We start from the raw sequence: 15,098 nt of genomic DNA, 5'->3' as shown, positions 1-15,098 counted from the left end.
GGCTTTCATCTGAAAAAAAAAAAAAAAAAGAATTGTGCCTCCTTTTGTCACTTTGTTTCTTTATGAGTTAGAAATCCTACATTAACAGTATACAACATAAAGTAAAATATGTCAAATACCAAAAACCGATTAATATTCTCTACTGTTCTATATGGTTGTCTTACCTAAATTATTTTGTGGAGGTATGGGGATGTAATTACAAATGTACACTCAATTCCCTAACCGTACTATAAAAATATCAGGATAAAACATGCTGTTGGTTCTAAAGAATATACAAACCCTTCATTCATTTTTCAAGCAGAAGAAAATAATGCACAATGCAAACAATAACTACCCAATAATATCAATCAATGTTTACTTATAGCCCTAAATCACGAATGTCTCAATGGCTGCAAAAGCCACAACGACATCCTCGGTACAGATCCCACATCAGGGCAAGGAAAAACTCAACCCAATGGGACAATGAGAAACCTGGGAGAGGACCGCAGACGTCGAGTGGATCTAGCATAATATTGTGAGAGTCCAGTCCGTAGTGGATCTAACATAATAGTGAGAGTCCAGTCCATAGTGGGGCCAGCAGGAGACCATCCCGAGCGGAGACAAATCAGCAGCACAGAGACGTCCCCAACCGATGCACAGGCGAGCGGTCCACCCCGGGTCCCGACTTTGGACAGCCAGCGCTTCATCCGTGGCCACCAAACCTGTGCCCCCACCCCCCCACCCCCTCCACGAGGGATAGGGGGGCAGAGCAGAAAAGAAACAACAGATCAACTGGTCTAAAAAGGGGGTCTATTTAAAGGCTAGAGTATACAAATGAGTTTTAAGATGGGACTTAAATGCTTCTACTGAGGTAGCATCTCTAACTGTTACCGGGAGGGCATTCCATAGTACTGGAGCCCGAATAGAAAACGCTCTATAGCCCGCAGACTTTTTTTGGGCTCTGGGAATCACTAATAAGCCGGAGTTCTTTGAACGCATATTTCTTGCCGGGACATATGGTACAATACAATCAGCACGATAGAATGGAGCTAGACCGTGTAATATTTTATACGTAAGTAGTAAAACCTTAAAGTCGCATCTTAAGTGCACAGGAAGCCAGTGCAGGTGAGCCAGTATAGGCGTAATATGATCAAACTTTCTTGTTCTTGTCAAAAGTCTAGCAGCCGCATTTTGTACCAACTGTAATCTTTTAATGCTAGACATAGGGAGACCCGAAAATAATACATTACAGTAATCGAGACGAGACATAACGAACGCATAAATATTGATCTCAGCGTCGCTAGTGGACAAAATGGAACGAATTTTAGCGATAGTACGGAGACGAAAGAAGGCCGTTTTAGTAACACTCTTGATGTGTGACTCAAACGAGAGAGTTGGGTCAAAGACCATACCCAGATTCTTTACCGAGTCGCCTTGTTTGGTTGTCAAATGTTAAGGTGCTATTAATAAATATGTGTCGGTGTCTAGCAGGACCGATAATCAGCATTTCCGTTTTCTTAGCGTTGAGTTGCAAAAAGTTAGCGGACATGCATTGTTTAATTTCATTAAGACACGCCTCCAGCTGACTACAATCTGGCGTGTTGGTCAGCTTTAGGGGCATGTAAAGTTGGGTGTCATCAGCATAACAGTGAAAGCTAATATACAACCTAAGGGTAAAACTGAACTCAAAACATTAAAGGGGAACTACACTTTCTTTGGAATTTTGCCTATGGTTCACAATCATTATGGAAGACATGACAATGATTGATATTTTTTTGATGCATTCTAAATATTGAATAAATGTAAATAAAAGTTTGCTTACAGCGAAGACAATGGGAGCTCTTCTATTACGCCCATAAAATCCAATAAATAACCATTCAAAAAGCGCTAACAATACTCCAGTTGACATTTTGTGACTTGAATATTAACAAAGTATTAGTGATATTGTTATAAGCGCTAACACAGACAAACTATTTATAGCGGCGTAATTTTTACATGATCGACTGGCAAGGTGTTTCCTCGCTTCTTTGCTCCCTGGAAGTTTGTTGTAGATCATAAATCATACATCTCACTTGGAAAGTAGATGGCTGAGGACGTACTCCAACAAGTTGGTCCACTTTGACAGCCAATTAGGACCCGGAAATGGCAAGAAAGGCACGAAAAGACGCTTGGTGCCCCCGCGTCCCCACCAAGTTTCTTTACGTGGATTACGAGACATTATGTTTATGTTTGTTGTCTCTCATGAAGTCTGCAGGGAGTAATAATCAGTGAAGAAAATAAAAGCAAACGTGATACTTTTTTTATTTATTAATACATGGCGTATGCTTAAAATGATCATAATACGTAAATGTTAAATGTTATTATAAATGTGCCTGTTACTACATTACATATATACGGACATCATGTATATAAAACCTTAAGGGAGGTGTTTGGATTTTTTTTAGGGGCTCTATATATAAGCAGAATTGAGCGTCTCACATAGGCTCCATTGTAAGTGGACTTTTGATCGCATTTATTTAATGTTTAGAATGCATTAAAAAAACAAAACATCCATAGTCATGTCTATGATCTTGAACAATAGGCAAAAACATCCAAAAACAGTGCAGTTCCCCTTTAAGCAAAGAAGTCAAATAATGTACTAAGTAATATGAGACAAATAATTAAATTCAAAGGTGTGATTAATATGATTCTTTTTTTTTTACACACATAAATGCTCATTTATGTTACTTCAGTGGTACCTCAAATCAAGTGTGCCCCATCTTAGGCATGTTTTGAGATAACAGCTGGTCTCGGCTAATTGATATGCTTTAAACAAATATGTGAGTTACAAGCATCCTCCCTAATAATTGGTGTAGAAAATGCCAGAGCGAACCCCATAAGATCTGATCAAAACAGCAAGCATTAGTTTATAGGAAGAGATCGACATAGCTTTGTTTTTCCAACCATCAGAAGGAAGAAAGTGAGTGTGAAGAACAAGTATATGATATGCATTGAATTAAAGAAAGAAATAATCAAAAACAGGGAAGAGCGCTTTGCCAATTTGGTGAAGCAATTTGAGCGTATTATCGGGTACATCTCGTCTGCACCACACTGAAGCAGAATAAGTCTAACGATGATGCAACCAATGATGTTAAAATACAACCTGAATGGCACACATTTATCTATGAAAATATGGAAAAGCTGCAAATGTTGTATTTGACTGAGAAACAGCTGAAAGGAGGTAGTATAGAAGTCTTCTCTTCAAGGTAAATGCTGTACATTATTATTACATTACTTCCTACAACTACTCTAGTTTTAAGTAGTACATTATACTGTATTTTTACTTTTAATCTCTTCCGTTATTTCGATTAATGCCATTGATATTGAAATGTTGGCTCTGTGTCCGTATTGGTTGTCTGTGAGTGTTTCTAAGTTTGTTTGTTTTTTAAATGTGTATAAAAATGTGCAGTTTTGGAAAGTCAAGCAGCAATTAATTTGATTTCAGTTCATTTTAATGGGAGACGTTGATTTAAATACACATATTTTGAGTTGAGTGCGACCTCACAGAACCAATCAAGCTCATAAATTGAGATGCTACTGTATCACCATTCGTCATCCGCTTTACTATTTCACATCTCTATGGGTGGCGTGGTTCAGATGGTTGAGCGGGTGTCCAAAAACTTGAGGGTTCTTGGTATTACAAATCCGGCTTCCGCCATCGTAGGCACTGCCGTTGTGTCCTTGGGCAAGTTAATTTATCCCGCCTTGCTCACAGTGCCACCCACACTGGTGAATGAATGTATATGGCAGCACTCCTCTTTAAATAGGGGTCTTAATCTCAATGCAATATTCCTGGGTAATTTACATATATATATATATATATATATATATATATATATATATATATATATATATATATATATATATATATATATATATATATATATATATATATATATAAAATGTTCTTCAGGATTTTAAAATCCCCTGACGAGCAGGGAAACCTCCAAAACAGGCTTGTAGGGATGATATAGCCTCTGTGTTTTTTCCTGCCCTAGCGTATATTCCGCTCTACCCCGGTATTGAGCACTGTATAACGGATAAACCACAGAAACCTTGACTATATATACCTGTATATATATATCAGTGGCGTGCGGTGAGGTTCATGTCTGGTGAGGCACTGACTTCATCACAGTCAGATTTACAAACATATGAACCCTAAATAGTATCTTATTCACCATGTGATTGGCAGCAGTTAACGGGTTGTGTTTAAAAGCTCATACCAGCATTCTTCCCTGCTTGGCACTCAGCATCAAGGGTTGGAATTGGGGGTTAAATCACCAAAAATTATTCCCGGGCATGACGCCGCTGCTGCCCACTGCTCCCCTCACCTCCCAGGGGGTGAACAAGGGATGGGTCAAATGCAGAGGACACATTTCACCACACCTAGTGTGTGTGTGACAATCATTGGCACTTTAACTTAACTTTACACTTACAAACTGTAGCATGCACACAAAAAAGCACATTTAATAAAAAAAAAACGTTATCATGGTCTTACCTTTACTTATAAGTGCGGGAGCAGTGGTGTTCATGTTGGAAGAGTTCTGAATGAATGAAATATGAAATCCGCGCTGCCGTCTGCAGGTGTACCTAATGTTGTGTCCCTGTTCACGGCTCCTCCGGCGCGCCGCGCGAGCATTGTTGTTTTTGCACTTTTTGGCTTCTTGTTAAGTGACTTTTTTTGGGTGGATTCGGTCTTGCACGTGGAGGGTTTGGGTGTGGGCTTTGGTTGGTGTGGCCGCGGCGCTCCCGTCGGGGGTGCATTCTGCGGCGGATGTGCTTGGCACCAGGAGGCGGGGTTATGAGACGAGCCTCCAGTTTTATGATCGCTCAGCACAAGAAATACGTTACACACATACAGTTGTTGACAAAATACACTGTACAATATATACCTCAGCTAACTAAACTATGGAAATGTATAATATAATTCATATAGCAAGACAGTCTCACTGCACAGCAGGCCAGCAGTTAGCCGAGTCATTGCACACAATCCATGTTGAGGCACAAATCAGTGACGTGCCTCAACTGGCTGCTGATCACCGCACCGTCTTTTCTCAGTATTTGAACGGCAAATGTGAAAATAAAAATAAAAATAATCTAAAACTGGTGAAGTTAAATGGAAAATAACTTTAGTATAATCACTGGATACATATAGCAATTTAATTTATTTTTTTTCTTTTTACTTTTTTTTTCTTTCCATGATGGCAGGTGAGGCCGTGCCTCCCCTGCCTCTAGTGACGGCACGCCACTGATATATATATATATATATATATATATATATATATATATATATATATATATATATATATATATATATATATATATATATATATATATATATATATATATATATATATACATATACATATATATATATATATATATATATATATATATATATATATATATATATATATATATATATATATATATATATATATATATATATATATATATATATATATATATATATATATATATATATATATATATTGGTGATTGGTTTGAATTTTGAACAAATGTATTGTGTAACCCGCCTTCCGCTCGAATGCAGCTGTAATAGGCTCCAGCCAGCCCCACGACTCCGAGAAGGACAAGTTGTGATTTGATAACATTTGCTTTTCCCCACTCCTTTTCAGACTTGTTGAACCGTGTCATCATGAGATATACACCAATGTAACCATGTCGTATGCATGTTTGATATACTGTAAATTTAAACTATTAGTATGAGGTTCTCTGAGTGTAGACAATATGTGTTTATAATTTATATATATATTATTTTTTGATGTCGTAGTTGATTCCTTGCAAAAATCCATGCACATCTTTGAAAAAACTTAATTGTAAACAAAACAAGCTAGAAATGTGCTATGAAAGGATAAAATCATAGCTCCCAAATGTGATGTGAGTTTTTTATTTTATTTTTACATTCATACAGTAAAAAACAGATTCAATATTCTAACGTTGACAAAAAAAAAAGAAAAAGCAAATATGATGCAAACCATGAGTCCAAATGTTTCATATAACACAAGTCCCCTTTTGTTAATTAAATCACAAGCCGTTGGGATTTATCACCCAAACAACCAAGGTTGTTGGTACTTTAGTAACGAGAAACAAAATATATTCATATTAATCCTTGACATTCAGACGCTGGGGAAAGTGGGCAGATGGAAGCCTCTTGAAGGCTATCAGGTATCTTTCCATTTATTCACAACATCCTCTGTTGAAGCTTGTACCATGTTAAAAAAAAAAGACCTACTAAAACAATATTGATAACACACAGCTAAAATAATGTATCGATAGTAATATTACCATAAAACTATACAATCAATATTGAAGGGTAGGCTTAAACTTTCATAAAAGAGGTATTACAAAAAAATGTACCATGTAGAAATTACGGCCATTTTATGCAAAACTGCAAGAGAAAATTATAGAAAAATGTTGGAACTGCTCATGATCCAAAGCATACCACATCATGCTCAGTACTGTTTTTTGATGACTGAAGATACATTGTGTGTGACATGTATAAACAAGATTTGTTTTTGTGGCCACGTTTTTAACTTAAGTACTTTTTGTGTAAAAACCAGCCTAAAACTGACTGCAGCCAAGTGAGTATTGTATATTACAATCGCCATATTACGCTTCAAAGTTTGCGGCTTGTAAGGACTATGTGGGTGTTACTTCATGTCTCGAGGGCTTTCTTAGCATTAAAAACTGTATTTAGGAAGTTGTAAACACATTTTTTATGCTATATCTATGAAAATATTCAATGTATAATTAAAACATATTAATGGCTCGGACCAATTAACAGTGGTAAACGAAGATTTACTGTATTACTCTTGGTGAGCAGAAGTCAACACTGTGCTGGTCTGCTTGTATCGGAGTGTTCGTATCGTAGATTTTAGATTGAAGCTGATTAGATCCGATAGTTGTTTTTGTTTTTTTGGGATGGGGGGGGGGAGTGGTTAGTCACACATGATCAACCTAAAATAAAAGTAAACAATAACACTAAATTTGTCTACACTACACTAAACGGTCTACCTCCATCCTATCTTGCTGATTGTATTGTACCATATGTCCCGGCAAGAAATCTGCGTTCTAAGAACTGCGGCTTATTAGTGATTCCCAGAGCCCAAAAAAAGTCTGCGGCCTAAAGAGCGTTTTCTATTCGGTCTCCAGTTGTCTGGAATTCATAACCGGTAACAGTTAGAGGTGCAACCTCAGTAGAAGCATTTAAGTCCCATCTTAAAACTCATTTGTATACTCTAGCCTTTAAATAGACCCCCCTTTTAGACCAGTTGATCTGCCGTCTCTTTTCTGCTCTGCCCCCCCTCTCCTGCGGGGAGAGGTTATTAGGTGACCACAGATGAAGAGCTAGCTGTTCAACGTCGGGACCCGGGGTGGACCACTCATCTGTGCATCAGTTGGGGACGTCGCTGCGCTGCTGACCTGTCTCCACTCAAGATGATCCCCTGCTGGCCCCACTATGGACTGGATTCTCACACTATTAACTAGATCCACTCGACGTCCATAACACCGGTCGCCCAGGGGCGGGGGGTTCCCCCACAAGTTTTTACTTGCCCGGATGTGGGATCTGAGCCGAGGATGTCGTTGTGGCGTGTGCAGCCCTTTGAGACACTTGTGATTAATAGCTATATAAATAAACTTTGATTGATTGATTGATTGATTTAAAATTATGGCCCTCTGACCAAACATGTTTTGAAAATGCAGGTAGTCATGCTAACTATCTGAATAGACTGTATAGCCTTTTAAAAGCGACTAGACTAGTTTGTTGACATTTATTTGCCTCGTTGTGACGTGAAAACTAATTAACCAAGTAACAAAAAATTAATTCCAGCATCCATTGTCGTCAGGATGGGACGCAACGAGGAGGATGACTTTCCATGATTTGCTTTCCATGCTTTCAAGGGGATTACTAAAGAGGTCATCATGCACACTGACTTGGAGAGATCCGAGATAAGGTCGGCTAGATTCACTTAATCCAGGGAAGGAGGGTATAAAACATCTCGCCATGAAGGAGAAGTCATCATTGGAAAGTTTTCCGGAACGGGAACCCTCTGAAAGAAACTAACTCTGAGAATGGTGAGATACATACACTATATATATTTATTGACATTGTTTTTTCTGAACATGTTTATGTCTGTGTGATCAGTCAGCCACTGCAACCATAATGCGCTCCGTCAAATCAGCCGCAACATGTCTTCTCCTGTTGTCTGCTCTTCTCTACTATGCTGACTCTTACCCCGACATGGTCTCCTCGGATGGTAACGCGCCTCTTTTTGGAGGATCTTACAAAGTTCGTACGACACCAGAGTGTTCACGCTGTTATCTTTCTCACAGCTGCGTGCAACGAGTGTGCGCTGAAAAAGAACGAGCTTTTCTCCGGGGACTTACCCATCTATCAGTGTATGGGTTGCTGTTTCTCAAGAGCTTACCCAACACCTCTCAACGTCAAGAAGGCGATGATGATCCCCAAAAACTTCACCTCGGAGGCAACGTGCTGCATCGCGATCGACAGCTACGTGGTAAAGAACACACGTGTGAAATTTCTAGAGATGTGACGTACGAAAACGAGTCAAATCTTTTGAACAGCTCTTTTAAGTGAACAAACCACAATTACCGATTCGCAGTTTATATACAAATTATGTATACAAATTGCCAAGGCATGTGCGTGCCACACAACTAAAGTGGAAAATGAGTCAGAGTCAAAGCATTCCTAGACTTAGATTTAGACTTAGACAAACTTTATTGATCCACAAGGGAAATTGTTCCACACAGTAGCTCAGTTACAAAGGATGGAAAGGATAATGCAGGTATTAAGTAGACTAAAAATGTACCATAGTAGCAATATAAAATATAACATATATGTAATAGTTACATATTATATATACAGTATATAATATATACTGATATATTATATTATTATATTATATTATGTATCGATATATTTTTATATATATATATAATATATACAATATATAACAAATAAATAGCAGCATTTGGATCCACTTTCTCTAATTAAGGATTGAAGGAACTTTATTGTCCTAGCAGCACACATGAGCACACGTGAGACAGATGGCATAAAATTTTGTACCCGAGGTCCCAGATTTAGCTCAACAAGTACCACAAGAACAATAGCACGTACATAATAATTTCGATTGAAAAGGATATAATTTTTTTAGATAAGGGACAATTAAAACGCATGTGGGATGGGATATGACACCACCCTATGGAATGTTTACAAAGCAAACAAAATTTAACTATTCTCAATAATTCAAAATACAGACACTCATTGCCACACAGCACTTCAAATATTGTGGCTTCACCACATCATATATATTTTTGAGATATTTATTTCATTTTTGTTTTAATTAAGCATTTTCAAGCTTAAAACTGGCTAAATAGATAGATAAATATAGTCGAGGTTTCTGTGGTTCATCCGTTATACAGTGCTCAATACCGGGGTAGAGCGGAATATACGTTAGGTCAGGAAAAAACACAGAGGCTATTTCATCCCTACAAGCCTGTTTCACAGATTTCCCTGCTCTTCAGGGAATTTCAGGGAGTTGAAATCCCCCGAAGAGTAGGGAAACCTGCGAAACAGGCTTGTAGGGATGAAATAGCCTATGTGTTTTTTCCTGACCTACGTAGATAGATAGATAGATGGATAAATAGATAGATAGATAGATAGATAGATAGATAGATAGATAGATAGATAGATAGATAGATAGATAGATAGATAGATAGATAGATAGATAGATAGATAGATAGATAGATAGATAGATAGATAGATAGATAGATAGATAGATAGATAGATAGATATTTGTACACAATAACTCAGATATGGTAACACTAGCGAGCAGTAGAGAATTTGGAGTGATTTTTGGTGCAGAACATAGTTTGCTTTATTTATTATTGAATTGATTTGGGGTCACATTGAAATGTCCTTATTTTTTAAGGAAAAGTACTGTACTTTTCAATGAAGATAACTTTAAACTAGTCTTAACTTGAAAGAAATACACTCTATACGTTGCTAATGTGGTAAATGACTATTCTAGCTGCAAATGTCTGGTTTTTGGTGCAATATCTACATAGGTGTATAGAGGCCCATTTCCAGCAACTATCACTCCAGTGTTCTGATGGTACAATGTGTTTGCTCATTGGCTCAGAAGGCTAATTGATGATTAGAAAACCCTTGTGCAATCATGTTCACACATCTGAAAACACTTTAGCTTGTTACAGAAGCTACAAAACTGACCTTCCTTTGAGCAGATTGAGTTTCTGGAGCATCACATTTGTGGGGTCAATTAAACGCTCAAAATGGCCAGAAGAAGAGAACTTTCATCTGAAACTCGACAGTCTATTCTTGTTCTTAGAAATGAAGGCTATTCCACTAAATTGTTTGGGTGACCCCAAACTTTTGAACGGTAGTGTATATATATATATATATATATATATATATATATATATATATATATATATATATATATATATATATATATATATATACGGTATATATATATATATATATACATACATATGCATATACATAAAGAGCCATTGGACCCTACTTGGCAAGTGCAAGTAAAGATAATATCTAATATTTGATTTCAGTTTTATATTGATGGTCTGTGAGGTTAGTACATTCTATTCTATTTTTCTATTGTTTTTTTGGCATGGAAACCCATCAACTTAATTTCATTTATTGATCCAAAATATGTGGTTCAAAAAGGGACGATATATGAATGTCATATATATGTACTTTTAAATTAATATTCATTTTATAGGTCTCCTTGAAACACAAGATTAGTGATTGGCTATTGTGTTTAATTATGTTGACCCTGTTTTCTCATCCTGCAGGTAAGACACATGAACGTGAGAAACCACACCAGGTGCCATTGCGACACCTGCAGGTTTCACAAGATCTGACAGATAAAAAAAGTAAATTATGGGAATGATTCAACTCCACTCCGCAATTTCATATTTGCAATGAGCTTTTATTTTCTTTTTTTTCTTTTTTTTATCTCGATTTAGGAATGCATGTTCTTATGTTGACCAGGTCATCATTTTTGCAGCTTTGTTTTGCTTGATGTGTCATGTACCCAAACAATGTGAGCCTGCGTGTTGTCCTCATTTGTTGTATATGCAACTTTGAAAATGTTGTCAGTTGTGAATGGAATAAAGCAGATGCAATAAAAGAAAAAAAGGGGAATTGTTACTTTATAAATTGATAGACTCACCTTATTGTTGTGTTCCAAATAAAATGTTCGGCAGGTTAAATGCCTTTTTAAAGGTTGAATAGAGGTGTTTATCTCAGCATTCTACAATGTACCCATACTTGCCAACCTTGAGACCTCCGATACCGGGAGGTGAGGCGTGGTCGGGGGTGCTTTCATCAAATGCACGAGAGTGTGGAATCTTCCATCTCTCCCTAGCATGGCCCAAAACCGGTCAATCCTTGCTTCCTGAGGAAGATCTTCACTGCCAAGCACTTGGTACTCCACTACTTCTTCCCGGAGGCTATCCAGGTCCAATCGCAGCTGCGGCAGACTTTTTCCTAGCTCTATAACTGCAAATGAAAATGAGCAAATTAAGCACTAGTGAGCTGGGGATATAATTGCTTTCTCTAGTCTTATCCTCTATAACAGGGGTCGGGAACCTTTTTGGCTGAGAGAGCCATGAAAGCCAAATATTTTAAAATGTATTTCCGTGAGAGGCATATAATATTCTTTAACTCTGAATACAACTAAGTGCGTGCATTTTTAAGTAAGACCAACATTTTTAGAGTATAATAAGTCTCTTTTTCTTTTTATAACATTGTTATTCTGAAGGTAACCAATAATAAATCAAATACTTCTTACCATTATTGCTGCATGGTTTTGCTGATGGCTTTGTAGTCTGGTTGATACGTGGTTATTTTTAACACTGTGATGACCAGCGGAATTATTCATTACTTATCGTGTTAAGCAATGTCAGCTAGGATTTATCTGAGAGCCAGATGCAGTCATCAAAAGAGCCACATCTGGCTCTAGAGCCATAGGTTCCCTACCCCTGCTCTATAACTTCTGAAGTTGATTATTAAACAACTACCGCCATCAATTAAAAAAGGGGATGCACCTGAGTTTGTGGAAAATTGATGCCGTGACTCCGGGTCCAACACGGTCAGGTTTTGGAGGATGATGTTGTCGAGGGGGAATGCAGTCATCATCTTTGTGGTCACAGTTACAAAAAAGTCTCTCACTGCCTGTGACACATGACCAGATCAAAAATTACAGCCATTGTATGATGGGATATCAGTTAGTTAGCTTTGGATAACACAATAATCATGTTTACTTCATCATCATTGGGACAGAGGAGGAAAGTTAATCCATGTTGTCCTCCAAGAGGCTTTGTGCAGCTTCTCCAAGAAAGAGTTCATTGTCTGGCAACTGTAGGCTGGCATCCTTGAACTTGATGTCCTTCAGTGGGACATCAGCAATAAGGCTGGCAGGGAGAAATCTTCCCATTATTCTTCTCACCAGGCTGGTCATCTCCCGGTGCAGCCGATGAACCATCACTCCTTCAGCCTAAAACACATTGATTATAAGTTATAAAAAAAAATTATGATAACACCATTATTTATTATCATAATTATTATATAAAGCATCACTTACTGTACAATGTCTGCTGTCATTAGGATGCCGACTGATGGAATCTTGTTATAGTCCCGTTTTAGATTAAAAATGTCTCATAATCCTTGAGAAGAAAAGGGGATGGAACCAATTGTCTTTTCGTGTTGTTGTTTCATGTCAAAGTGTACCAACTTGTCGGATTACATCTTTGTCCTTCTACTATCCAGGTGAGAGGCATGATTAATGATCTACAATAAACTTTCACAAGCATGAATAGTTTGTCTGAGTTACCGCGTATAATAACAATATCACTGATACTTTGTTAATATTCAAGTCACAAAACATAAGTGGAACATTGTTGCCGCTTTTCGGATGTTTTTTTTATTGGGTTTTATGGGTATAATAGAGGACCTCTCATTGACTCCGCTGTAAGCAGACTTTTATTTACCTTTATTTATGAGTTGGAATGCTTTAAAAAAGAAATACATCCGTCGTCATGTCTTTCATAATGATAGGCAACATTTTAAAAAAAAGTGCAGTTTCTCTTTAAGTTAAATCGGTGAAAATGGATGGATGGATGGATAATTAGTTTTGGTACAAGATATTGTTATGGCTTATTTTGATAATTGAGTAACCTACCGATTAGTTTGTTCGATTAAGCATTAATCGAATGAAACACATTTTGTAGCTTTAATGCCTATAATACAAAAAAGTAGTTGAAATAAACAACTATTTTTCTGCCCTAACCTGCATTCCTCTTAAATATGTTGAAATTGCACTTTTAACGTGTGTGCATTAATAATAAAAAATGTAAATAAAAAATCTTGGTTGTTTGCTGGCACATAGATCACTTCACCACCACTTTCATATGTGTTCTATTGCAGCAGCCGTACGAAAACTGTGTCCATGTGTTTATAGTTCTGGGTACTCCATGCAGTCCGGATTTCTACATTTTTATAAGTTACACATAAATCAGGGGTCCCCAAACATGGTTTTAGCATACATTGTTTGTTCAGTAATTGACTGAAAGAGTGCGCACATGCGCACACTTGATGTCATGTTATCGATGGGAAAATGCATTTTTAGACAATTTCATTTGCCTGAGCGGCTAGGAGACCCCGAGAGTAACAAATGGATTAGAAAGGACAGATTAAAAAAAAAAAAAATTTAGAAATTTTTATTTATTTTTAATTTACATTTTTTAAATAATAATTTTTATTCAGATGCTTTGAAAATGGATGGATGGTATAATTCATTTTTATTTTTATTTTTTTACTTTGGACTTCCCGTGAGCTGGATTTTGGGGACCCCTGACTTAAATGATTAGTCGAAGCCCATCCATCCATCCATTTTCTACCGCTTGTCCCTTTCGGGGTCGCGGGGGTTGCTGGAGCCTATCTCAGCTGCATTCAAGCGGAAGGGGAGGTACACCCTGGAAAAGTCGCCACCTCATCGCAGGATTAGTCGAAGCATCTGAATAAAAATCCAAGCCTTTTGCTAATCAAATTCATCAATTTGATCACTTAACACACCCATCAAACTAAATTCAAGTTTGAATTAAAAAAAAAGTATAAGACTAAAGTATAAAAATCGTTTCACAAAAATAAAACAAGTTTTGGTTTTTTTAATAATGGAGAAAGGGCTGGTTCAAAAATAAAACTAAATAAAATTAAATTAAATTAAATAAAAATTTAAAAAATAAAATAAAATAAAATAAAATAAAATAAAATAAAATAAAATAAAATACAAGTAAAACAGAACCTGGGGATAGGTTGATTGGCAACACTAAATTGGCCCTAGTGTGTGAATGTGAGTGTGAATGTTGTCTGTCTATCTGTGTTGGCACCTGTGATGAGGTGGCGACTTGTCCAGGGTGTACCCCGCCTTCCGCCCGAATGTAGCTGAGATAGGCTCCAGTGTCCCCCCCGCGATATACACCCCCGCTACCACCAAACCCCCCCCCATCTTCCGAATTCGGAGGTCTAAAGCGATAATCATTTAGGCATGCCGCGACTTGTCCATGGTGTACCCCGCCTTCCGCCGGAATGCAGCTGAGATAGGCTCCAGCACACCCCCGCGACCCCAAAAGGGACAAGCGGTAGAAAATGGATGGATGGTATGCTTTATTGGCCCTAGTGTGTGAATGTGAGTTTGAATGTTGTCTGTCTATCTGTGTTGGCCCTGCGATGAGGTGGCGACTTGTCCAGGGTGTACCCCGCCTTCCGCCCGATTGTAGCTGAGATAGGCTCCAGCGCCCCCCGCAACCCCGAAGGGAATACGCGGTAGAAAATGGATGGATGGATGGATGGTATGCTTTATTGTCCATCCATCCGTTTTCTACCGCTTGTCCCTTTCGGGGTCGCGGGGGGTGCTGGAGGCTATCTCAGCTGCATTCCGGCGGAAGGCGGGGTACACCCTGGACAAGTCGCAGCATGCCTAAAAGATTATCGC

The 15,098-nt window shown here is 37.8% G+C and overlaps 1 protein-coding gene across 1 annotated transcript; it reads left to right on the top strand.

Moving 5' to 3' along the window:
* The first annotated feature begins 7,983 nt into the window (after positions 1-7,983).
* Positions 7,984-11,267, top strand: cga (glycoprotein hormones, alpha polypeptide). Its single transcript, XM_062040469.1, has 4 exons — positions 7,984-8,118; positions 8,189-8,300; positions 8,377-8,561; positions 10,897-11,267. Exons 1-4 carry the CDS (start codon positions 8,116-8,118, stop codon positions 10,963-10,965), a joined length of 369 nt encoding a protein of 122 aa, XP_061896453.1. The 5' UTR covers positions 7,984-8,115; the 3' UTR covers positions 10,966-11,267.
* Positions 11,268-15,098: the final 3,831 nt, after the last annotated feature.

This window comes from Entelurus aequoreus, linkage group LG03, assembly GCF_033978785.1.
Source record: "Entelurus aequoreus isolate RoL-2023_Sb linkage group LG03, RoL_Eaeq_v1.1, whole genome shotgun sequence".
NCBI classification, from domain to species: Eukaryota; Metazoa; Chordata; class Actinopteri; order Syngnathiformes; family Syngnathidae; genus Entelurus; species Entelurus aequoreus.
The sequence above is the reverse complement of the archived record's forward strand: the minus strand, read 5'-3'. Positions and strand labels throughout refer to the sequence as shown.

Coding starts and splice junctions, on each gene's coding strand:
- cga (XM_062040469.1), top strand. Junction 8,301..8,376: donor CGACATGGTCTCCTCGGATG/GTAACGCGCCTC, acceptor TCTTTCTCACAG/CTGCGTGCAACGAGTGTGCG. Junction 8,562..10,896: donor TCGCGATCGACAGCTACGTG/GTAAAGAACACA, acceptor CTCATCCTGCAG/GTAAGACACATGAACGTGAG.